The sequence below is a fragment of the Panthera onca genome, chromosome B2 (genome assembly GCF_046562875.1).
Source record: "Panthera onca isolate mPanOnc1 chromosome B2, mPanOnc1 haplotype 2, whole genome shotgun sequence".
Lineage (NCBI taxonomy): Eukaryota > Metazoa > Chordata > Mammalia > Carnivora > Felidae > Panthera > Panthera onca.
In genome coordinates this window covers 61,990,236-62,017,629 of record NC_138343.1, presented here as the reverse complement: position 1 = coordinate 62,017,629, position 27,394 = coordinate 61,990,236, and the positions used below count along the sequence as shown (strand labels likewise).

Here is a 27,394-nt window from a genome sequence, read left to right as displayed (position 1 = left end):
TGAAACATACTATACTTACATCTCTCTTCTTCATCACTATAGGCTACTCTCATTCATAAGGTTTTTTTTTCCCCATTCCATGATATTGTAAGTGGCTTGAGAACAAGAACATCTTTTACTTTTATATTAAGAGTTATAATACTAGAAATAATGGAATTATGGAGTACCTATGTAATCTGCCAGAAAATTTACAAATATTTTTTTGCACGGATTATTATGTATTTAACCTGTATTATTGATAGGCTTCACAACAACCCTGGAAAACAGTTACTGTCAATCTTCTTTTTTCATGGATTCCATATTTGCAAATCAACTACTTGCTAAAATTTATTCGTAACCCCAAAATCAAAACTCATAGTTCTTTTATGGTCATTCACAGACATGTACAGAGTGGGAAAAATTTGGGTCACCCAATGCACATGTAACCAGCTGAGGTCAAACATAGCAATGCTCTGACTTTTTGTTTCAGTCCATATACTATAAACAAGTTCCTTTTTATGGCCAATTTAATGCCTGGGTTGGTTTTGTTTGTTTGTTTCATTGTTTTTAATGCTTTTTGTTGGCGATTTCATGGTTTGAAATGTTCCCCAGCACAGTGCTGAAGGACTATCTAGTATTCCTAAACTCAAGAAGACCATCATGTGTCTTAGAGAGAAAATGTATGTATTAGGAAAACTTTTTCTGGCATGAGTTACAGTTTCTTAGCTGTGAGTTCAATGTTAATGGTTAATAATTAAAAATTATGTCTTTTAGGGTGTCTGGGTGGTTCAGTTAAGCATTTGACTTTGGCTCAGGTCATCATGAGCTTGGCAGTTCAGGAGTTTGAGCCCCATATTGGGCTCTCTGCTGTCAGCTCAGAGCCTGCTTCAGATCCTCCTCTGTCCCCCCACCTCTACCTCTCCCCCTCTCTCTCTGTTTCTATCTCCCTCTCTCTCAAAAATAAACAAGCATTTAAAAAATGATGTCTTTTAACAGTAACACACATAAAACAAGGTCACGCATTAACTGGTTGGTGAAAATGGTATAAACAGATTCTCAAAGGAATTTCATCCTGTATTTTCCATAGGAGTAAATCGTTCATTATTCATTAATTCAGTGTTTTCTGCAACTTTACATAACTGCCATGAATAATGAGATTAGACCATACTACTATTTCTTCTTTATTTCTTATTTTGATATGAATAAATGAGGTAGAGAAATATTAAGTTATGTGTTTGAAGACACCAAGATAGTTATTAGACAAGCTGGAATTTTAACTTATATATGACTGATTTAATTCTGCCAAGCCTTAAAGTTCCAGTGTGTGCACTGCAAACTCAATCCTCTACTGATAGAATGAGACTCACTACAAATTTTCCCAGGGGCTAAAAAATAAGTTAATGGACATGCTTTCCACTCTTTTTCTTTCTCTCTCTAAATTGGATGTTCTGAGTTGTATGCGTGTGTGTGTCTGTGTGTGTGTGTGTGTCTGTGTGTGTGAACAATGTAAATTTCCCTAATATTATTATGTTATTTCCTTATTAATTCCTTCAACAAATATTGGAACCTCTACTATGCTTCCAGACATAATAGTCTTTCAACAAGCTTAAACTCCACTGCTGAAAAAAAGCACTGGAAACAAATAAATAGAATATTATGAGAGCTGTTACAATGTTATGTGAGAGATATACTATAAGCAGAGATATTTACAAGGTTTCAAGGAGCCAAACAATTAGGAAAAATTTGAATTATGCTTGGGATTTGATGAGAAGACTTTTGAGTAGAAGGGAGTTTTGAGCTGGATCTGGAAGAAACTTGAATCAGAATTGGAAGCAGGAAGGATAAACTACATAGAGGATGAACATAGTGAGACAGAGATATGGCAAAGCACCAGGGTTCGGAAAAGAACGTCTGGAGGGAAAAGACTTTTGGAATATCTTTTTCTACCAGTGTCCAAAAATAAAACTACTACCATGCTTTATAATTCCAAAACATACAAACACACTTTGCTGTTTCCCCAACTCTAACAGGTTGTAGCTACTCTATCTCATGCTCATCAATGCATCAAATCAATCTTGTGGTGAATCCAGCATTACTAGGCATTTTAACTAAAATGTCTTGCTCATAACTACATTGAAAAGAATGTATTTTCTTTAAATAGTTTTGGTTAATCTTTCTTTGGTCTTTGCTCACTTCCCAGTTTAAAAAAAGATCAGAAAAAACATGTATTACCTATGTAAGTACTAATTTCATTGTTAAGATTCTATGTGAAATCTTGTTTGAGGAGGGGGGTGTTCTGGAGCTCAGCTGAGATCCAAAGATGGATCAGGAAAATGTCTTTTTCAAGATTTAGAAGTGAGTAGTGAGTTCTAATAATATTAGATATAAAGAGATGCAGGAGAGAAAGTGCTATGAGAATTCAGAGGCCCAGAGTACCAAAAAATTACTTTAGATAACTGGGACAGACCAATTCAGTCTGAAAGCCCAGAAGAGGCAAAGATCAAGGGCTAAGAACATACAGTGCATTAAAGAAGCGGGAAGTGGTTCATTTGGCACACGTCTGTGAAGAGGAAGAGTAAACCATGCATTTGGCTATAAACGTAGGTAACTAACATACTGTGGATTGTACAGGAAGACAACATAAAGACTTTGGGTTGTCATTCAGGAGGCCTTTGAGGTCTGATGAAAGTTTCTGATCTAAGGAGTGACATAATCAAAGCTGTCTTAGGATAACCAATAGGACTGTTACATACAAGATGAACAGAGATGTAGTTAAAGATCTGAGGGAGAATGAAAGGAAAAACACCATGGAAATAACACAGGCTGAGATAATTAATGGCTAAATTAGGATAACAGAAGTGGGAAAAGAGAGGAAGGAATGGTTAGAAGAGACACTGTGTAGGCACACCTATAAAAAGGGAAAAGAAGGAAAAGTCAAGATAACATTTCATTTCCAGTGTAAAGACTGCTAAGTCTACAAAGAAAAGTAGAATATGCAAGAACACTTGCAATTCAAGATAAGTTTAGTTTTGCCATATTAATCTGAGGTGCACCCATTCAGAAATGCCCAGAGCCCTTGGAAACAGAAGGGCTGTTTCAGAGACTGAAGTTTAAAGTAAGGTACAGGTGATGTTGAGTAAGGCTATAAACCAGAGATTATAATCAAACAAAGACAATAAGTATGTATAAAGGATTTCTACAAAATGGTGAAAAGTAGAATAAAAGAGGTGCAAAGCTGTCTGAGATTTCAGAAAAGAGAAAGATCATTTTCAGATGGAGTTTGTGGCTTGAGGGTGTGGCATGCAGAAAGACTTGCTAGATCTGGGCTAGGATTTTGGCAGACAGAGATGGAAGAAGAAGGAATTCCAGAAGAGGAGGGCATTCCAGGGGTCTGAAAAGACACAAGTAAAGACAATGAAATAGAAAAATGCAGTTCCTGTTTGTGAAGGGATGACTAGGACACCAATGTGCTGAGAATTTTGTGTAATGTCGAGGATTAATGAGAGCGTGGGATGGAAATGGAGGGACTTATTTCTGGCTATGCCAAAATGACAACAAAATAATCAGCCAAACTGCTCTATTTAAGTCAAGCCAGCTAATGTCCATGACTAAGCTTCTGGTTAAACTCATTGTTCATTGAGTCAATGCAGTCTAATGAGTAGCTCAATCAAAATATGCTCCCAATATAACCTGGTAATCTTAATTCCTTCAGTTTCAGCATCTAAAAAAATCTTAAAGCCCTATACTCTTTGAAGGTTAAAGGAGGCCCTAGAGATTATTTGGTTCAGCATTTGCCTGATGTTTCAATTATGAACATAAGTGTCTGAAGTTTTTTGAAATTACTTCTATTTTGCGTCAAGGTCTTCAGACATTTTTTAATGTAAACTCTAATGGATAGAAGTATTTCAGAACTACAGGGAAAAGATCTACTTGGCTTACTTTATTAATTTTGTAAAATTGGAAAACTGTTTCATTCTTTATTAAAAAAGAAGTGCTTGAAATGCTCAAATGATGGACGGTAATCTTCCATCCCACATATTTTTACAATTAAAACTGTATTCCTGGACGGTGGTGATATAATATAAAACGAAGCACCAATAATTCTCGTGGCAGTTACTTTCAGCAATATATGCATATAATTTAAGTAAAACATGTACCTCTATACAAATCAGGGCATCAATATCATTTATAACGATTCCATGATTTCAAAAACTCTTCTTTTCCTCTTTCCCTAAATAGCTGATTAAAACAAAACAAAGCAAAACAAAACCAACCAACAAACAACAAAAAACACACTCTGCATTCCCCAAGTGAAATGCAAATAAAACTCCCAAATGAAGAGTAGGCTGAAAGAAAACTACCTAATCCGGGAGTTTTGCCAAACTTTTCTTTTAATGAACTTTATGCGGAGATACAGGAAGAACATTATGCTGGAAACGCAGACATCAACTCAGCATTCTTGGCAGGAGTATATTTTAGCCTATAGCACAAAAAGAGTTAATCTGAAATGCAAACAGGAGCTGCATTAAATGTGCTTTGTTTGCCATTCAACGAGCTTTGTTTTAATGGCAAAGGCAGTACTGAAATTGGGTGAGTACTTAAACTTTATTATGGAAATAAACGATGTTGCTCTAGAAGTCTTCCATGACAAGAAAAACATGCTGTGAGGAGTTATTGAATTTTTTATTTTCCTATCCAGAACAATTCTCTGTTTGCTTCAGATTTTCAGGCCATGGTTCCACAAAATTAAATATGGCCTTCCCCTTCTAATAGCAAAATTCCAAACAAAACTTAAACTGTGTCTTCTTTGCATGTTATAGTTAATGTGCTTTCATTACGCTTAATGTATTTTTAATAGTCTCCTATGGCAAGATGGTGATATTAAATGTGGGAATAAAATATCCATGATACAACCTTGGATTTGCTATAGTGCCTTTTATCTTAGGGCTCAAACCACTTTACACACATTCTCATTCAGTATCTCCTTGAGGTGTATTATGTGCATTTTATGGTTGAGGACACTGAGGTATACAATGGCTAAGGGAATTGAGGTCATTTCCAGAGCTCACACTAAGCACAACCTGAATATGTCTCCTGCAGCAGTGAGCACTCTCTCCCTGCAGGCCAGAATGTCTCCAAAGTAGCTGCAGCACTGGCTTCTCAGGGCCAAAACCTGAGACCATCTTCACTAGTCTTTTCCTTCAGGGGATTGTCTCTCTTACCTGGACTCCATCAGACGCAGGGATGTAACTTGCCCTTTTAAATGTGTCTGTCACATTTCTGAGAATTTCCACAGACATCAGAAGATCGCCTGCATAGAAATTTTTCCTCTGAGTTAAATCCAACAGTGTCTTGGTCACCTGGGACATTCCATCACCTGCCAGCATTCTTTGCCCCTTAGCAAGGTGTTCTTTGATCTGTGATGGTCAAAAGAACAGAATGAACATCAGAATCTTCATTACTATTAATTTACGTATTTTCACCAGACAAATTTATTTAAAACTGCGGAGTCAACTTTAAAATAGCATTGCAATAGTTGGGAGGATTTCAACACTGTAAATTTTGTGTATCCCACACTCAGATGGATAAGTATCTGGCATGAAAAAACCTGACAAATGTATACACTTTGGCAGGCGTGACAGACTTGCCTTTTCTAGTACTCAGAACACACATTAGAATGCATTGGGGAAAGTCTGTATTAATTTGAGTTTTTAACAGAAGTAAAAATAAAAGATACTTTTGCATGTGATAAACAAGTGAGATAGTTCAGCAAGATGTGATCAAAGACAGGAGATCATAAACATTTCAAAAAACATCCATTTTTCAAACTTCCAGGTAAGATGGTGGAGTAGGAAGGCCCTAAGTTCACCTCGTCATTTGGATACAACTAGCTAACACCCACATCAGTGTAAACAACCCAGAAAATGACCCAAACACTGGCAGAACAAACTTTCCACAGCTAAATATAGAGAAGAGGCTACATCAAAGAGGATGGGAAAGATCGAGACACAGGACTGTACATGGGAGGAAAGGAGCTGCAGTTGAAGAAGAGGGAGAAGAGACTGTCATACCAGGGAGCATGCACAGGGAAGATAAATCCCCATAACATTTGGCTTTGAAAACCAGAAGGCCAAATATTGAATTTCGTGAGTTCTTACAATCAGCAGTGCTTAAAACTTGGAACTGTAAATAAGTAGGAGAGCCAGGAGAGTGAGAGGAAACTGAATTCCTTCCCTTAAAGAGACAACACAACAAACAGCCCCACAGAGATACAGCAGAGAAGCAGCAGTCTGAAAAACACCTGGGGTTTATGGGAGGAAAATTTGTATACTAATCTCAGAGCTTGTGCTGGAGGGGTAGAGATAATTGGTAGACTTCTCCAGGAACAAAGAGCTGGAATGCTCCATTTCCCTCCCATGCCTTCCAGCATAAGTATACAGCCACCTTTAGGAAACAGCTCCAGGCCAACAACACTCACTGCCCAACTTGCTAACAGTACACCATGCCAATGCATTCTCTTGCAGACACTCTACCTCTAGCCAGGACTCCAGTCCAGCTCTCCTCCCATAGCAGAATCACACAAACCTTCCTGAGACCAGGCATTCCACCTGTGCACTTCTGCACATGTACCCCCTCGAACCCAGCCTGCCTTGGTCCCCAGCCGCTGTAGGTTCCCTCCCATTTGAACCTTGCTGGCACCACATGCCTCCTCCTACATTCTCCTTTATTTTGGTACTACTGCATCTCTGGCAAATGCCTGGCCTGAATCAACTTAAGCCCAAGGCAGTCCCAGAGTGGCCAACTAACAATACAGGGATCAAACCCTGCCCACAACAGGCAAGAGAGCCATTACAGACTATGGGACTGAGGCAAAAGTGGCTCAACTACAACAGTAGGATGCACACAACACACATAGGAGATACACCTGAAGCACCAAGTTCTGGTGAACAGGGGACCTTGTAATATGACCTCTTCTACATAGGCCACTACTTTCAAAGAACAGAAGTAGTTAACTTTCCCAGTACATAGAAACAGACACAGAGAGTTAGAGAAAATGAAGAGATAGAGAAATATGTCTCAAAAGAAATAACAGGGCAGAATCATAGCAAGAGACCTAAATGAAATGGAGATAAGTAATATGCTGATAGACAATTTAAAGTAATGGTCATAAAGTTACTCATGGGACTTGAGAAAAGAGTGGAGAATCTCATTGAGATCCTTAACAAAGAAACAGAAAACATAAAAAAGAACCAATCAGAGATGAAGAACTCAGTAATGAAATAAAAAATACAAAGATGGAATAAATAGTAGACTAGAGGAAGCAGAAGAATGGATTAGTGACCTGGAGGAGAAAGACTGAATAGGAAAGAGATAAAAAATGAAAATAAACTTAGGGAACTCAGTCACATCATCAAGCATAATAACATTCACATTATAGGGATCCCAGAAGGAAAACAGAGAGAAAATGGAGGCAGAAGATTTATTTGAAAAAATAATAGCTGAAAACTTCCCAAATCTGGGGAAGGTAACCAAAATCTAGATCCACGGGGTACAGAGACTCCCCAACAAAATCAACCCATGGAGGTCCACACCAAGACACATAGTAATTAAAATGGCAAAAAGTAGTGATAAAGAGAGAATTTTAAAAGCAGCAAGAGAAACGAAAAGTTACATACAAGGGAAACAACATAAGGTTATACGCTGACTTTTCAGCAGAAAGTTTGTAGGCCAGAAGGGAATGCATGATTTACCAAGGTGCTGAAGAAAAAAAACCCCAAAAAACAAACAAAACAAAACAAAACAGCAGCCAAGAATATGCCATCCATCAAACCTGTCAATCAGAATAGAAGGAGAGATAAAAAGTTTTCCAGACAAACAGAAGTTAAAGGTATTCATGACCATGTAACCAAAACAACATGAAATGTTAAAGGGGACTTTGAGTGGAAATAAAAGACCATAAGGAGCAGTAAGAAAAGTAGGAAATATAAAAGCAGCCAAAATAAATATATCTATAAAAATAACTCAAGGGATTCACAAAATAAAAGTAAAGTATGACATCATGCACATAAAACAGAGGAAGAGGAGTAAAGAATTAGTTCAAATTTAAGTTAACTTAAGTTCACTTAACAGAAACTGCTATATGTAGAAGATGCTATATACAAACCTAATGGTAACCACAAATCAAAAACCAGTAATAAATATGTAAAAAAGAAAGGAATCCAAGTATATCGCTAGAGAAAGCTATCTAACTCTAAGAAAAAGGAGCTAGAGAGAACAGAAAAGAACTACATAAACAACTATAAAACAAGTAACAAAATGGCAGTAAGTATACACCTGTCAATAATCACTTTGAATGAAAATGGACTAAATGCTCCAATCAAAAGACATAGGGTGATGGAATGGATAAAAAAAGCAAGGTCCATATATATGCTTCCAATAAGAGGCTAATTTCAGACATAAAGACACATGCAAATTGAATGTGAAACAATGGAAAAACATTTTTTATGCAAACGGCATTGAAAAGAAAGCCAGGGTAGCAATATTTATGTCAGAGAAAATAGACTTTAAACAAAACTGTAACAAGAGACAAAGAAGAACACTATATAATGATAAAGGGGATAGTTCAACAAATATATATATATAATAATTGTAAATATTGTACTCCACATAGAAGCACCAAAATACATAAAGCAGCTAAAAACATATAAAGGAAATAATTGATAATAATACAATAAAAGTAGGGGACTTTAATATCCTCTTGCATCAATGGACAGATTATCCAAGCAGAAGATCAACAAGAAAACAGTGGCTTGTAATGATACATTGGACCTGATTGACCTAACAGATATATTCAGAACATTCCATCCTAAAACAGCAGAATATACAGTCTTTCACATGCACATAGAACATTCCAAAAGAGATTACCTATTAGGTCACAAAACAAGTCTCAACAAATTAAAAAAGATCAAAGTCATACCACGCATCTTTTCTGGTCACAATGCTATAGAAATAGGAATCAACCACAAGAAAAATCTGGAGAAACACAAATACAGGTTAAATAACATGCTACTAAACAATGAATGGGCCAACCAAGAAACCAAAGAGGAGGAAAAAAAAAGATGGAGACAAATGAAAATGAAAACAAAATGGTCCAAAATCAGTCTAGGAGGAAAGTTTAAAGCAATACAGGCCTCAAGAAGCAAGAAAAAACTCAATTAAACAATCTAACTTTACACCTAATGAATCTTGAAATAAAAAAAGAACAAACAAAACCCCAAACCAGAAGAAAGAAGGAAATAATAAAGATTAGAGTGGAAATAAACAAACTAGAAACTTAAAAAAGGAAAAAAATAGAACAAATCAATGAAACTAGGAGCTTGTTCTTGGAAAGATCAACAAAATTGATAAACTTTTCAGCATACTCATTAAAAAAAAAGAGAGAACTTAATAAAATCAGAAATGAAAGAGGAGAAATAAAAACTGACATCATAGAAACACAAAGGATTATAAGAGAATATTACAGAAATTATATGTCAACAAATCGGACAACCTAGAAGAAATAGATAAATTCATAGAAACATTTAAACTCCTAAAACTGAATCAAGAAGAAATAGAAAATTTGAACAGAGCAATTACCAGCAATGCAACTCAAACAAACACAAGTTCTGAACCAGATGACTTTACAGGTGAATGCTATCAAATATTATAGAAGAGTTAATACCTATTGTTTTCAAACTATTCCAAAACAATGGAAGAGGTAGGAAAGCTTCCAAATTCATTCTATGAGGCTGGAATTAGTCTAATACTGAAACCAAATAAAGACACCGCAAAAAAAGAGAACTATGGGTCATTATCTCTGATGGACATAGATGCAAAAATTCTCAACAAAACATTAACTGGCCAAATACAACAATACATTAAAAAGAATAATTCAAGTGGTTCAAGTGGGATCAAGTGGGATTTAGTCCAGGGATGCACACGTGGCTCAGTATTCACAAATCAATCAACATCACATTGATTGATATTGATAAATCACATCAATAAAATAAAGGAAAAAAAAAGTATGATCATCTCAATGGATGCAGAAATAGCTTTTAACAAAGTACAACATTCATTCATGATAAAAACCCACAACTACGTATGTTTAAGGGGACATACCTCAAAATAATAAAGGTCATACATGAGAAACCCACAGCTAACACCATACTTAATGGTAAATAATTTAGAGCTTTTCCTCTAAGGTTAGGAACAAGACAAGGATATTCACTCTCACCACTTTTATTCAACATAATACTGGAAGTCCTAATCACAGCAATCAGACAAGAAAAAAGAAATAAAAGGCATACAAATTGGTAAGAAAGAGGTAAAACGTTCACTGTTTGCAGATGACATGATACTACATATAGAAAACCCTAAAGACTCCAACAAAAACTACTAGAACTGAATTCAGTGAGGTCACAGGATACATAATGAATATACAGAAATGCACTACATTTCTATACACTAAGAATGAAGGGGCAGAAAGAGAACCTAAGAAACAATCCCATTTACAATTGCACCAAAAATGATAAAATACCTAGGAATAAACTTCACCAAGGAGGTAAAAAAACCTATCCTCTGCAAACTATAAAACAAATGGAAAGATATTCCATACTCACGGACTGGAAGAACCAATATTGTTAAAATGTCTATATTACCCAAGCAATCTACACATTTAATGCAATCCCTATCAACATACCAACATGATTTTTTTCAGAGACTAGAACAAATAATCCTAAACTTTTTATGCAACCACAAATAGCCAAAGCAATCTTGAAACAGAAGAACAAAATCAGAGGTATCACGTTCCCAGATTTCAAGATACAGTACAAAGCTTTAGTAATCAAAACAGTATGGTACTGGAACAAAAACAGACACATAGATCAATGGAACAGAATAGAGAGCCCAGAATAAACCCATGACTACTCTTTGACAAAAGAGGCAAGAATATGCAATGAGGAAAAGACAGCCTCTTCAAAAATGGTGCTGGGAAAACTGGACAGCTACATGCAAAAGAATGAAATGGGGATATTTTCTTATACCATACACAAAAATAAACTCAAAATGCATTAAAGACCTAAATGTGATACCTGAAACCATAAAGATCATAGAAGAGTTCAAAGGCAGGAATTTCTCTGACATCAGATGTAGCAACTTTTTTCTACATATGTTTCTTGAAGCAAGGGAAACAAAAGCAAAAATAAACTATTGGGACTATACCAAAAAACAAACAAACAAACAAACAAACAACCCCCAACAACTTCTGCACAGCAAAGGAAACAAACTAATAATGTACTAATTAATACTAATGAATATACAATCTAGTGAATGGGAGAAGATATTTGCAAATGACATATCTGATAAAGGATGAAAGAATTTAAGCAACTAAACAACAAAAAAAAACCACTAACAACCCAATTAAAAATGGGCTGAAGGCATGAGCAGACATTCAAGACTTACATATATATGGCCAACATACCATGAAAAGATACCAACATCACTAATCATCAGGGAAATGCAAATCAAAACCACAATGAGATATCACCTCACGCTGTCAGAATGGCTAAAATCAAAAATACAAGAAACAAGTACTGGTGAGGATGTGGAGAAAGAAGAACACTGGTGCACTGTTGGTGGGAATGCAAACTGCTGCAGCCACTGTGGACAATAGTGTGGAGTGTGCTCAAAAAAATTAAAATAGAAATACCCTATGATCAGTAGTTCCACTACTGGGGATTTACCCAAAGAATATGAAAACACTATTATTCAAAAAGATATATGCATCTCTATGTTTATTGCAACATTATTTTCAATAGCCAAATTATGGAAGCATCCCACGTCCACTGATAGATGAACAGATCAAGAGGATGTGGTATATTTATACAATGGACTATTAGTCAGTCATAAAGAATGAAATCTTGCCATTAGCAACAACCTGGATGGATCTAGAGAGTATAATGCTGAATGAAATAATGCTAAATGAAACTAAAAAAAGTTTCAATGAGGACATTTTAGCTTAAGAAGTTGTCTCTAAACTTTAGAGATGTTCAGTGACATGGATGGAAGCTAGATTACTTTAGCTTTATTTTTAAAATAAATAAACAGGGCCATCTGGGTGGCTCAGTCAGTTAAGGGTCCAACTCTTGATATCAGCTCAGGCCATGATGTCACAGTTTGTGGGAATGAGCCCCACATCAGCCTCTGTGCTGACAGTGCTGATCCTGCTTGGGATTCTTTTTCCTTCCCTCTCTCTCTCTACCCCTCCCCTGCTTGCACTCTCTCTCTCCCCTTCAGAATAAAAATCTAAATAAATAGATAGATAATAATAAAACAACCAAAAAAAAAATCTCTCAGCTGGATCTTCAGCAGCAGAATGAACTAGTAAGAGGCAAGGCTTAAACTGATGGCTAGGGAAATATGCCACCAATTTTCATATTTGTTTATCTCACAGTTCAAGGGAAGAATAGCATCTTACAATGTCGAAAAATGGCAAAGTAAGAAAGGGTAAAGAGATAGCAATGATCTATTATACTTTTACTTGTTTATAAAAAGGTCAATCTTTATCATCCTATTGCTACATTTATTTGTGATAAAATTAAATTATCAAAAGGGTATGAAATAATAAAGAACACACCAGAAAGTATTGAAATAGAAAGGTTAATACATAATAACTATAATTATCAATTTCCCATTAAGATATATGCCAACAAATCTTTTAAAGTATGCAATCAATCTGAACTAATCCAAAAGTTATGAATTTTCTAAAAAAAAGTATGTAACAAATCATCTTGACACTTCAGAACCTTTTCTTTAGGCTCTAAAACTTTGTCTAAAAGTATTTTGATAAAATAAATATCTCCAGAGACATACTCTATTTATGCTGTGTTATGCTAAAAAACATATTTAGGCATTTTATTTCTTCCTCTTTTAATCTTTCATTACTCTCCCCATCTTCCCTCAGTGGCAGCCATCAACCAATGATCTAGCCCTTGCATACCTCTTAAATCTCCAAGTGCCTTGCTGTGGAGTGACATTAACATATTTAACCATGGTACAGACACAGCGTGGGCCACTGACCCTCAGAGTAGAAGGCAGCTGGCTTGTCAAGAAGATGTGTACCACCAGGTTGAACTCCAGTCCTGTCATTGATAACTATTTGCAATTTTCTGTTCAGGTCATGTGTTTCATACTTCCTATTTTTGGAATGGATATTCCACTCTCCTCCCTTACACTAACCTATGTTTATACACCACTAAGATTTATTCCTGGCTCTTCTAAATTTCTAAACAGAGGCACAGCATTCTCTGTGCTCTCTTATCTTACACATATATCGCTCGTATCACACTGAATTATAATAAGTTGCCTATATGTCTTTCTGCCTCACTAGTCTTTCTGGACCTTGAGGGTAGGTTCCCTGCCTTATTTACAGTCTTAGAATATATTACAGTGAAAGTTTGTTAAGAGTGCATTCAGTTATGATGTCCTAACTGTACCTTCGGGTTGTAATATACTGGAAGGGGCTTTGGAACCAGAGCTGCCTAGATTTTTATTTAAACATTTCAACTTATTATTTATGTAATTTAACCCAATAAAGACTCAGTTTACCATGTCTCTTTTAAGATTTGAAAAATATATCTAAGAGTTAAAATTTCTTTTTATTTATTTATTTATTTACTAACTTCAAATGAACCCACACAAGCCTAAGATAGCACGAGTTACTTCAAACAGGAAAGCTTGTTTCATCAGTCTGTGTGCCCTATGTGAAAGCCCTGGAGGCTTTCAACATTTTCCCCTTCTTCACTGTGCTCTAATCACTCTGGTATTTTTCAGTTTCCTCAACAATATTAAGTAAATGTCTGCCTCAGGGCCTTTGAACTTGCTCTACCTTTGGCCTGGAATAGTCTCCCCACAGAGAACCACATATGTTTTGAGCATGTGTGTGTGTGTGTGTGCGTACGTGTGTGCACGCGTGGTGTTTGTTTGTTGTCATTTCCTCAGAGAAGTTTTACCTGACTTTCCATGTAAAATAGTTTCCCTCTCATTCTCAGCCAACTTACCCTTCTTCACTGTGCTCAAGCTTACCAGCCATTGTACATCTATCTCTTGGCTTATTTGTTTTCCTGCCTTTTCCATTAGAATATAAGCCTTATGAAGAAAGAGGTGTTGTCTATTTTTTTAGTGTTATATTTCCTGCGCCTAGAGGACTTAACTCAGTATATTGAGCAAATGAATTAAAGGAATGAATGAATAAGTTAATTTCCTTTCACGTTTCTGTCAGATCAGAGGATTAAGTTAGGCACACTTGAAAGCTGTCCTAGTTTGTTTATCAACATGGAAAACACTGAAAACATAGAAAATATTGGTATCAAATAGCATGAAGTAAATAAATTTTTTTGACTTAAAGAAACAGTGCAGTTTCTGGCCTGAAAAGTGTCCTGTTAAATAGGTAGAGTGTGAGGAAAATTGTGAAGAGAAATGAAATTAATAGGGTCTACCTAAAAAAAAAAAGAGTCATAAAACTCAGTCTTCAGTTTTGTGCTGGCAGTGCAAATCACAGCTGTGATACTCAAAGCTGCAGAGGACTTGAATGTTCTCCATTAGGAATAGAATGTAGCAACGGTTGCCAAGGTAAACATCATCTAACTACTTCAGATCAGCTCTGTGTCTCTTATTTTGGCAACCCCGACCTATGTCTGTGAGAGATTTTACTGGTACAGATCTAACATATCCTTCCATTCAAACAAAAAAATCACAACACTGACTTAAATTTTAGGAATACAACATTTAGACATGTATTCTATTTGCAATAAAAATAGTACAGAAGGTAATGGATGGTTCAACTAATCAGAGATAGGGAAGGCAGTCTTTCATGTCTGGGTCAGCATCAAATGCAGCAAAAGTCGGTAGTAAATTAACGTCATTGCCATCTGACAGCTGCTTAGCAGGCTTATGTAGAATGAATTGTTCTCAGTCCAGCTCTTTGCAGACAGGTGCCCAAATCATACCACCAGCTCTCACAATTGGCACTAATTAGTATCCTTCCTGGCATTGTCAGTGAAAAGCACCCAGCACATAATACCTTGTAATGTTTGTATACGTGAGTGTAGACTGTTGGTAGCATTTATAAAGGGTATAAAGAATGTTCAGATAAGGCAGATTTCCATTCAGAACATATTTAGTTGAAAAACAATTCCAAGTGCTTGATCTTCCTTTCACAATACAAGTGTACTGTGGAAGTGTCTCTCCTTACCTTCTGCCGCCTCTTTTGCTATCTATTTCTAGATTAACCAATCCATGTTTATCTGCTGGACTGTTTTTCTCTTTCCTGGATCATGAAGCAGTAGAGTTCAGATTGGGTTTGCTCACCTTACTTGTTCTGTATTTAAAATTGTCCTTTATTTGCACTCCACCTCCTCTTTTGTTTTTATCTCTATGATTTTATGACTGAACACTATGGTTATCTCTATGATTCTGGATTCCATCCCATCCTCCTCAATCTTTTCCTCTCTCAAAAATATAGCCTGACACAGCATACCTTATTTAAATACTGCTACTTTCCTTTCAATTACGTCTTCTTTGTGTTTCTCTTCAAAATCAAAATCAGAAGTATCAAATCTGACTTGAAACGCACAACTCTTTGAGTTACACGTTAAACTCAACAATTACCTACTAAGCATTGTCTCTGGAAATGTTACTAGTATATTAAGTTTAAAGAATAGCTGGAGTCATAAAACCTGGATTTAAATTGTGGTTCTACTATTTACTACATAGGTCAGTGAACAAATTATTTGTCACTTCCTGAGGATTATTGGATTTGTCTGTGAAAAGAAGCAAATGTCATTACATGGTTGTTATGATGGATTAATACAAAGATAGAGTATAAAAGTAGATAGTCAGGGACTGCTATCCCTTCTTATCTTCCCATCTTCAATTTCTAAGTCCTCTAAATACTAGCTATGTATTGTTTCTCATATCCATCCCTTTTTTAAAAAAATTTTTTAGTGTTTATTTTTGAGACAGAGAGAGACAGAGTATGAACAGGGGAGGGGCAGAGAGAGAGAGAGGGAGACAAAGAACCCGAAGCAGGCTCCAGACTCTGAACTGTCAGCACAGAGCCCGACGTGGGGCTCCAACTCATGAACCAGGAGATCGTGACCCCAGACAAAGTTGGAAGCTTAACCAACTGAGCCATCCAGGCGTCCCTCATATCCATCCTTTTTACCTATAGGCAAGAGATTCATGCTGGTCCAGATCTTCAGTACTTCCCATCACACTCATTACAATAGTCTCCCAACTTATATCACTCAGTCTCCCCCTGCTAACCTATCCTACTTTCTCATCTTGAACATGTCACTTCTCTGCTCAAAACACAAACAAAATCAAATACATTCAACATTGTTCGACTTGCAAGGCCATCCAAACCCTAACCTATAATTCTAATATTTTATCTCTTTATCTTATTGTAACCAATCCAACACTATTCTCCCATTATTTCTATTGTTAGTGATTTTTTCAGTCTTAATTATTTCATTTCTATTGGTGTTTAGTAATTTAATCCACTTTGCTTTTGGATTCTTCAAATTACTATTTATTATTATTATTATTATTATAAATGATTTTTTAAACTAGTAATACTTTTTAACCAGTCTATTTATTCACAATTGCTTCTTAACCATTGTTTCTTGAATTAGCCTCTTCAGAGTGTATTTTCCTTGTTTTCTAATCTTTACGTGAGTATTTTGGTAGGGTTCTGTGAATGGTAACTCAATCTTAGTCTTACTTTTTTTAAAGTTATATTCACTTTCAATAGATCTTTTAGATAAGAATGTTTTTATTTTCCCCATAGCATTTTCATAATGTGATTTTAGTGCCCTATTTGTTGCAAGTGCAAAGTCTCTTGTCATTTAAATAGCTGATCTTTTGTAAATTACCACTATTTTTGTGTGCTGATCTTTTGTAAATTACCACTATTTTTGTGTGTGTGGTAGCTTTAAATTTTTTCTTTTTGTCTTAGTATAATGCGGATTATATTTATTTGGATTTGCTTTTATTTTTTCATGACTTTTTTCAATCTGAGTATCTTATCAGCCTTCAACTTTAAAAAAATTTTTATAAGCTAACTCATAGAATGCCGCCTCTCCAATAACTTTTTGTGTTTTCATTCTGGAATTCATTTCTATTACATTATATACATTTCTATTAAGTGCACACTAAACTTTCTCATTCTATTATTTATTTTTCTAAGTTCTCTTTTATATTTTTCATTTATCTGTTTTGGCTTCTGAGTGACCTTTTTCTGGGTCTAAATTCCAGATTACTAATTCTTTCTTCAATTGTGTCTAGTTGGCTATTTAGTCTCTTCTGTAATTTTAATGACAATATTTTCCACTTATAGAAGTTGTATTTAATCTTTTTCATTTTCTTCCATTCCTTAACTGTGTTTTCTGTTCCTTTTTTAATCTCTTAAATTAGTTTAAACAAAGCTATCTGTTCTTCTATATTTTCTACTATTTTTACTTCTTTACTTTCATTGCTAATGGTCCTGATTTGCTGATTCTCCCAGTGATATTTCTCATTATTGTCAACTCATATTCAGTGAGATGCATTTATTGTTTGGGAGCCCAAAGTTGCTTGTTTGTGAAAGAGTTGTTACAAACTAGTTTTGAGTATGTTTCTTTTAGGGTGGTGGTCTGAGGCAATTCAATGATGCTGAACCATTTTATGCTAATTTTCATATTAATTCCTTCTGTTTATAGCTCAGACTAGAAATTTCAGTTTGTGAAAAGTGATTTGTTTCCTCTTACTTCTAAAACCTTGTATAAACTAAATATTTCTTAGACACATACTAGACCTATAGTTTTTCTAGTCTGTGAGGCCAGCGCAGTCAAAATAGTTCCAGGTCACTGCAAGGGGATAGGTATAGCATCACTGCTTGTGTGCAGGGTGTTGTATCAGTATCTGCAAGAGGGCTTTAGAATCTTAGCCTCCCATATAATAATCTCACATATAATCTGAAATACTTATAGGTCACTGAATCATCAACTCTCCTGTAGAGCTCTAGTTTGACTTTTCTTTTCTAAACTTCTGGTATCTAAGGATTTCCCCATCTTTCTTTTGAGCCCAGATACAATGCAATATTTGCAAATACATTCTTGCTTATAGTTTACACAGAACTCAGTATGATCTATGAAGTGTTAGTTTCGTCTTTCGACTGTTCCACTAGTGCTGCAGGTTCCTAACACTAATGAGACTGAACTACTCACCGTTTCTAAAAGAAAGTCGATGGATCCTGCCTTTGCTCCCTGACTCAGGCTCTTCTATAACTTCAAATGTTCTCCCCAAATCCTTTTGTAAAATTGTTATTTTTCCTTTCTCCTTCCTGAATTCTTTTCAGATAACTGCAATCATGATATGATCTCTGCTTTCAAGCCTCATAGAAGTAATCTTGCTCTATCATATAATATTATAGTGTTTGTGTTCTTATCTATTATACCAGACCATAAACACCTAAAGGGCTTGCAGTTTCTTATTCATCTATGTGTCCCCTGTAATTTCTTTCTTATTGCCTGGCACACAAAGGTAACTTCTCAAAGGGCGTGCTAAATTAAATTGAAATTACAGAAGGATTTTCCCTTTTTTAACTATCAACTTCATTAGTTGACAAGGTAAAAACATGGCAGTTCTGATTATTCAATACAATGGAATATGTAATAATGGGGAACTTCTACATTTCCTGACATAATTATCTTTTAAAAGATATCCAATTAATATAAATAGGCAAAAGATTTCAGAAGTTTTAAATATCTATAGTTATAGTTATATAACTACTACCTTTTAAAACAGAATAACAACAATTGCAACAGTGATAAAGCATTTATTGAAAGCCTATTATATGGCAAGCATGGGACAAAGTGTTTTTGCATGAATTACCTCCTTTAAGTTTTAAAATGTTGGAGTGCCATAATTATTCAAATTTTACGGATAAAAGACTATTGACTTAACGTAGTGAACTGCATCCCCAGGATTGTTTGGCTCTTGAATTGTACTGAGATTTAAGCTCAGGAAGTAGATTTCAGAGTTCCTACTCTTTACTACATGCTTAACTCAGGTTTTATATGTGCTTTTGTTAGAAACTGTCAAAATGCTTAAATATTTAAAAATCATTCTCAACCATGTTTAAGGAGACACTAAATCTTTTTCACATGAAAAAGAATATGAGAAGGAAGAGACTTGAAGCAACTTGCCAGACTGTTGAGGTACTGCCAGTTATTTGAGTAGTGGTCATTATCTTGGAATGTAATGTGTAAATGTTCCTAAAGTCATTTACCAATATCTATAAAAGGTTTTGTAAGTAGTGCTATACAAGTGGAGGGAAAAAGTCCACCATGGATAAGTCAAGGATTCTATTTCCCTTGGCCTATATTTTCTAATTCTCTTAATTTTGTCACTGAAGTAGTTCAGAAAGGTTTATAATTTTAATATTTCCTTTAAAAATTATAATTATTAGTAATTTACTCTGCTCACACTGCAGCACTCTATGAGGATCTTAGCTCCAAAGGGCAAGTCTTAAAAGTTTCTGTGTCATTCACATTTAATACTGTTGACAAGATCGACAGTGAAAGGAAAAAAAAACACTGAAGTCCAAAAATAATTGCTTTTTACAGTTCTTGTTCTTTATATAGACAGATATCGTGAGGGTCATGTTTTAAAGAGTAGGTGTGTTTCTGAAATAACCTTATTCTTTTCACTTTATGCCTCCTACTGCCAGCCACAGTTGTCTCTATTGTGTGAATCTTAAAAAAAGATTTATCGTAGTCACTTTGTGCAAATGACACACTTTAAACATCATATATTTATATATTATTTTCAGCATCAACTCCTACAGCCCATCTGTAAGTTACATTAAAGGTTCTCACAGCTCTAAGTGGCTTCAATTAAAAGATAATTATATGAGAAACTTCTTTTCATAAAACAATAATCTAAATATATGCCTTTGTTTCAGTTCATAACTATCATTTTCTAAGACCAAAGTCATTCATTAGATGATGATATTAAATTATTTATAGATCTATCTCATGAAAAAGAGATCATCCTGTATGGAAAAGAAAGCACATTGTTCTACTATACCAATGGTTCTTAATTTTCCCTAGACTTAATATAAAAAGCTTAATATAAAAACACAAGCCAGAGTTGTCCTATGGCTAGGAGTTCAAATTTGAAAAGAAGCCTCCTGCCTAAATTATAATATATAATTACATAATTATATGTAACTAAATATATAATATATAATTACATAATACGTGTGTGTGTGTGTGTGTGTGTGTTGCACAGAAGCTGGGATGAAAATACTTTGGCCAAAGGGTATTTGGTATCCCAATTTCTTGCCTTAGGAATTCCTGAAATGAGAGACAGGATGCCATGAATTTCAGAATTCCAATTTACTGTTATTAGAATAAACTAAATCATGAAGAAAACTGATGAAGAAAAGTGAGTTAGGTATACACTATGCTAACTTGTAAATTTCTAAAATAAGAATGAGAGCATAGTAAATTTACCTAACAGTAAAAACAAAACAAAACTAGAATTAGCTTTAATTGCAGAGTTTTTGGCTAGACTTAGTCAAAAGTACAGTTTCTGAGCAAGAGACATGGGTAGATTGGATTTCTTAACAACAAATCTAGAAATTCTTATTAATATTCTGAGCTAGGGGACAGAACTAGATAGAGCATGTTCTACGAATTCAAAGCAGATAATAATCAACAGACTGGGACCCAAATTTTTCAGGAACCTCCTCAATGAGAGACAGAGCATTACCTAACCTAATATTTCTCTATGGCTTTTTCAATTATATTTCCATCACTTAAATCTCCTAATCCTTGTAATATTGCATCAGTCAGAATGGGATATGTTATGCTGTGATAACAAACAACTTTAAAATATTAGTGCCTAAAAACAGCAAAAAATTATTTCTCACTCACACCACATACGCAACACAGGAACCAGGAAGGCTGTATTCATCATAGTCATTGAGGGGCTTGGGGTGGTGGAGTTTGAAAGATTTTGCATTGGCAATGACATTCTCAGGCCTGACATGACAAAGACCACTTCCATACACAACCAACTGATGTATTCTAGTCACAGTTCACACCTAAGTTCAAGGGGTGAAGTAACACAATCCTCCCATGTGCCCAGAAAAGGAAAATTAGGTATCACCTGATATGGTTATGCCTTGTGATGCTATGGAACTGGCTAGCAATCATTTAATTTCTTTGCAGTCACCCACCAAAACATTACTTTCTTTACATTTTACATTTTTTACATCATTTTCCATTTTACTTCTTTGCATTCTTCTGCCACTGTGCTCCTTAAACTTTGATGCACATATGAATCACAGAGGGAACTTTTCAAAATGCAGATTCTGATTAACTTGGTCTGGAATGGGGTTTGAGATTCTACACTTCTAACAAGTGCCCAGGTGCTGCTGATACTTTTGGTCTTCAGAAAACATTTTGGCTCTACCAAATGCCTTCTCTGCACCTGCATCCAAGTAGCTCAACTGTGTTGAAGAAACATCACAACTAAACTGACTAGCTAGCTGTACTCTAAGTTCTTTATTTCAAACCTTAGTACAAGACAACCTTTGGCAACCCCTAAACACACCTGCCTCAAACTATTCTCTATTGTCCTGCCTTCCTCATTTCAGAAAATGACTTTACCATCACCCAAATCTGCTCATTCAGCCTTAATGAAGGATGACATCATCTCTCATCTGGATTACTACAGCGGGCTTGACAGCTTCCAATCCTGCTACCCTATAGTCTGTTCTCCATAGAACACCATATAACACTTCAATTATATTGAATCACATCACTCCTTACTGTCAATGGCTTCCCATTGCATTTAGAATAAAAGCCAAACTCCAAGCAAAGGTCTTTAAGGCACAGAATTATTTTTTCCCTATCGACTTCTCCAACTTTATCTCATGACATTGTTATTGCTCACTACCTCTGCCCACTAGATCATCTTTCACTTCCTTAACGACTTCAAAGTTTTTCCAGATGCTAGTGCCTCAAATGGAGTGTACTCTTATTCTCTGGGACACTCATTCTCTCAAGTCTTTAATGCCTAGATTCATCTCATTTTTCAGGCCACAGCTATTTAAAGCTATTAAAATCATTTCCTCATGGAGACCTCTCTTACTTTTTTATCTAAAGCAGTCCCCAAACTTTATTTCCTATGTTGGTACTTTGTTAACTTCCTTCAACATATCACAATTTGTAATTATCTTATATCTTTTCCTGTCTACTTTACTTGTATTTGTGTATGTCACATTCAAGATGTATCCTCTGGTCCCTGCACTCTGTTGCATATAGTTAAAGGTCAGAAGATATTTGTAGGGTAAGTTAATGGGTAGTTGAATTGATAGATGAATGACTGAATAATGGAGTACACTTTCCTTTATAAGATTTTTTCATTTGACAGTAGCCTAATTCTATATAAAGTACATTCTATTAAATCATCCTATGACGAAGTTTCAAGTCAGTGAATTTCCATGGCCAAAACTGACCCTAACATTTCTTCTCCAAGTCACACTAAATCCATAATCTGGGAGAATCTTAAAAGCCTCCTTGGCTTTTATAGTTATAATCAGTAATATATTGTGAGTTTTAAAAAAATGAAGTAAAGTGTAACTTGAGAAGTATTTCATTATATACCTGTATAATAGACACCTTTAAATTTCCCTAGGAAACACTGTTATATGTATTTAAGACTTTTTTATAATACAATTGAAATGTATTTGTTTAGTATAGTAATTCCTCTAAAGCTAATGCTTTTGCCACTAAAACTAGAAAAATCCACACAAATTACAAAAATCATACTCTTTAGAGCATCAGAGAGCTATGGATAAAATAACTAAATTTCCAGAAAAAGGAGATCTTTTCTATGGTACCCAACAATTTTAGTCATTTGAAGGGGGGCAGGCAAGAAGTGAAGGGCAGGTATAATCCTGGAAGAAAACTTCTAGTGACGAAAGAGAAACTAATGTTTTTCAGTTGCCCAGGGCTAGAGAAGTGTACTGGAAAACTGATGGTCCCTAAAAGCCTTACTAGAATTTTTCTTCATGAGACATTGGCTGAAGTTTTGAAATATGTAGGAAGCTGAGAAATTAAGATGAAAACTTCTAAAATGCAGAGTGAAATTTTCTTCATCCTTGTAAGTATGTATTTAGAAACAAATTTGAAGTTGCTTGGACAGAAATCTGGAACACTGAGCTGGTACCTTTGAAGGAAAGAACTGAATCTTCTACAGTTTCTAAGGGTTGATGGGATAGGCAAAATAGGATCTTTATCCAAAGCCTTTAAGACACACAGTGGAGGAAGGAGGACTAAGCAGAGATAGTTTTACTAAAACAGCAAATCATCCTTAACCCAGCTCAAATCTTGATTGCACTGAATTATCAGCTCCTCACTGTATTTGAATTAACAGAAAAGGGGGAATGCTTTTTGGTGGACATCAACACTGTCTAAAGCCCCTATATGTGTTTTACACAATGTCTGATATGTAACAAAAAATTAGTAGATATGCCAGATGATGTGACTGATAAAATAAGTCCATTCACAGATTCTCCAAATATTAGATTTCACTGATAAGTAAATTAAAATGACTGTGGTTAAAGTGTTTAAGACAACAGAGGAGGAAAAAAGGAAAATTCTAAAAGACTTGAAATATTAAAAAACAAGACAAAACAAAGAAACAAACAAAGACAATTTAAAAAATATATATTCTAATCCAGAAGTTAGTGAATTCTCACCTGTGGGCCAAATCCAGCCCACTGCCCAGTTTCATATAAAGTTTTACTGGAACATTGTTATGTTTACTTACTGTCTATGACTGTTCTTGTGTTAATCGTCAGAGTTGAATAGTTAGAACAGATGCCATATGGGATGTAAAGTCTAAGATATTCATTATCTTCTCCTTGAAATATACTGTCAACTTTGAGATATGAATTTCTTAGAACATCAATATTTAGTTAACATATTACTTCTATTTTTTCCCCCATCAGATCCTTTAGGGTAGATAGCATTCAATAAATGTGAATTATTACCATTTGCTGAACACTCAGTGAACTCATAATTTTATTCAGGACCACCTGTTAAATACTGCAAAATTACGAGGTTGAACTCAGATCTTGAGTTCTCTCTGCCTTTGTCCCTCTTGGTCTCTTTCCCTCTCTGACTCTACCCTTTCCCCTCAAGTTTCCCCTAAAGAAAGATATGTCTATTTTTATCTCTCTGTCTTAATACACCACCCATAAAAGTAGACAAAAACAGGAGAAACAAAGTCTTAATATCAGGATTCAAACTCCCTGACAGCCCTTTCCACAGTCAACTTTTCAATGACTTAGATTATTAATCTTACTTCCATATTTGTTTTTTTTCAAATTTTTTAATGTTTATTAATTTTTGATAAAGAGAGAGAGAGAGAGAGAGAGCAGGAGAGGAGCAGAGAGAGAGAGGGAAACACAGAATCCAAAGCAGGCTCCAGGCTCTGAGCTGTCAGCACAGAGCCCGACGTGGGGCTTGAACTCCCAAACTGTGAAATCATGACTTGAGCTGAAGTCAGATGCTTAACAGGTTGAGCCACCCAGGTACTGCTATTTGTGTGTTAAATGAAGGTTTGAAAAATAGAAACAGAGGTGTTAAGGTACAATGACTTAAAAGGTAACATTTATACCCAATTCTACATATGTCCATATGGAAGGACTTCTATTAGAGTAATATCTATCTTTGATCTTTTTCAATCCCATCACTCACTCCTCTCCAGGGAAAGAGTAATGACATATACTGGATGAATTTAAGAAAAGGCATTGGTATGCGTGGTTCAACTTTTGCTTTAGAACTCTCTACATGCAGAGAGTATATATCCTACTAGTTCTGTCACTTCAAGCATAGGAGTGTGTATGTGCGCGCGTGCCTGTGTGAGCATGTATTTGTATGTGTGTAAAAGAGACAGAGGGAGGGAGAGAATTAAAAAAAGAGAGATGACTGAGGTAGGAAGAAGTTGTCTGTGATTGCCCAGATGTACTAGATACAGGGTGATCTATTTCATACAGGGAGAGGCTGGCCCTCTTTGCCCACAATATTCATCCTTCTTCTTGAAAGAGCTTTATGAGTAACAAGAAAATGTTTTCTCAATTTGCCTGACTCCTGTGCCCATTTCTCAACAGGTTGTAAAATTATTTCTACTTTGTTTGGTACAAAATTCAGAAAATATCCCAGAATATGAATGGAAATATTAACAAGTGAGAAAATATCAAAATTTCAAGAATCCTACTACACTTTATTCTTCTCTCCTCAATTTTTAAAAATTGTGTGCATTTGTTTGTGGTTTGTATTTTTAATAAATAACAGTTGGATCATGTTTAATTTTAGAGCTTATAAGGTTTCAAACAAATTCATGACTATTAGCTTATTGAAATTCTGCAATGGCCAAATAATTTCATAAAATAATGTCATCAATCACTCCACATTTCTAGATATTTTGGGGCTAGGAAAATTGCACATGAGGGATAATACTTATTAATTTCATGTGGTTAAAATTCATGAACATTAAGCCTGGTGTATCACCTGAGAACCCTCCAGCTGCCAGTATGCTCCCACTGATTAGAAAAGTGGCAGAGACATTCTTTATAAGTGTCTATGGAATATCTAATATATGCTTAGTATATGCTAGTATATGCTTAGTACTGTGTTAGTCACTAGAGAAATAAAGATTAAAAAAAAAAAAACTCACATGGCCTCTGTCCTCAAAGAGTTCAAACTAAATGTTCAACGTGATGGATCAGTGATTTTATATATCAAACTGTTTAACCAACCCATTCTGTCTACCTCCACTGGCTTATAATTATGAGAGTTCATAGAAAAAACTCATCTAATGTTTATTAATGATAAAAAGTCATTACAAACTTGGTTTATCACTGTAATTTTGCAAAATGGGTATTTAAAATATTGTAATCTACGTGGGTATGTACATGTATTGTAATCCATATGTAAAAGAGTTGGAAAACAGAGATCTACCTATTTAAAATAATTCTCCATAGTAGGTAACAATTAACATTTTAATGAGCTTTCCGATTATAGAGGGGGCAAAGAATGAAATCCTTCAAAGAAAATAGAACAATTACATTGTGAAATAATAAATTCTACTAAAGGAGAAGATGCAGAGTCTTTAAAGTGATTTTAGAATCTGTGGGAATCAAAACTGTTCTATATCACAAGCACTATCTAGCTTTGCTACTCAGACAAAGCACGGGAAGCAATAGGAATAAGAGTAGGAAGGGAAGTTGGTTTCATTTCCACCTCCAATTGACTTTTTAGAGTACACATGATGAATTTGATGGGTTAGGTAAGCATTATTTAAGGCACAGATTGGTCCTATACTTCCCTAAACATGTAAAGGAAAAGATCATGATCCGTAGGCAAATACTAGATGTGTGTATATATATGCATGTGTAAGTGTATGTATATTTTTGTATAGGTATATAAACATAATTCATGTGCAAAAATCCATGTGACATCAATTTTATACTCCCATCCCTCTATTAATCTATCTGCCTATCTATTCCTCCATCTGTATTATTTTTCCACATGTGTAGTTCACATTAATAATAGGTTGAGTTCTAAAATTTTACTTTTTTTTTTAAACAAATTTTTTTTTTAATGTTCTTTATGTTTGAGAGACAGAGTGTGAGCAGGAGAGGGACAGAGAGAGGGAGACACAGAATCTGAAGCAGGCTCCAGGCTCTGAGCTGTTAGCACAGAGCCCGATGCCGGGCTTGAACTCACAGATTGTGAGATCATGACCTGAGCCTAACTCAGACACTTAACCCAGGTGCCCCGTAAAATTTTACTCTTATTGAGATAATATTTTAACTCAATGTATATTCTGTACATGTAGATATTAATACCTCATGGTTACAAAGTTCTTTTACAATTCATAAGATTTAATATGTATAGTATGTCTTCTGCTCTCCCTTGAAACTTCCAGAGATGTTAAAATGAGGCTACCAACTTCTTTTTGCAAAGCCAAGATTTGAGATTACATGACTTTTCCAAAAACACACCACCCAAAAATTATGTCTTCAGTACCAGAATCTAAGGGCAGATGATTTCAAATCAAAAGCTCAGGAGGTGGCATGGCCTCCAGAAAAGAGGTTAAGCTTTGGAACAACTGTAGCTGGACACAACTTTCACTCTTTGCCTCGTAAAACTGGATTGTTCCCTTGTAGATTTTCAGTACTTTGTATGCAAACCGAGGCAGGGATATTCACCTTGCAGATTCTTGTGAGCACTGGAGTCGGTTTATCAAAGTGTCC

The 27,394-nt window shown here is 35.3% G+C and overlaps 1 protein-coding gene across 4 annotated transcripts in view; it reads right to left on the bottom strand.

Moving 5' to 3' along the window:
* Positions 1-27,394, bottom strand: part of ADGRB3 (adhesion G protein-coupled receptor B3) — a 736,713-nt gene that overhangs the window by 360,302 nt on the left and 349,017 nt on the right. For all 4 annotated transcript variants that reach the window (XM_060615856.3, XM_060615857.3, XM_060615855.3 and 1 more), the window contains one exon: positions 5,202-5,396. In XM_060615856.3, the coding sequence (XP_060471839.1) occupies positions 5,202-5,396 (195 nt within the window). The remainder of the gene's footprint in view (positions 1-5,201; positions 5,397-27,394) is intronic.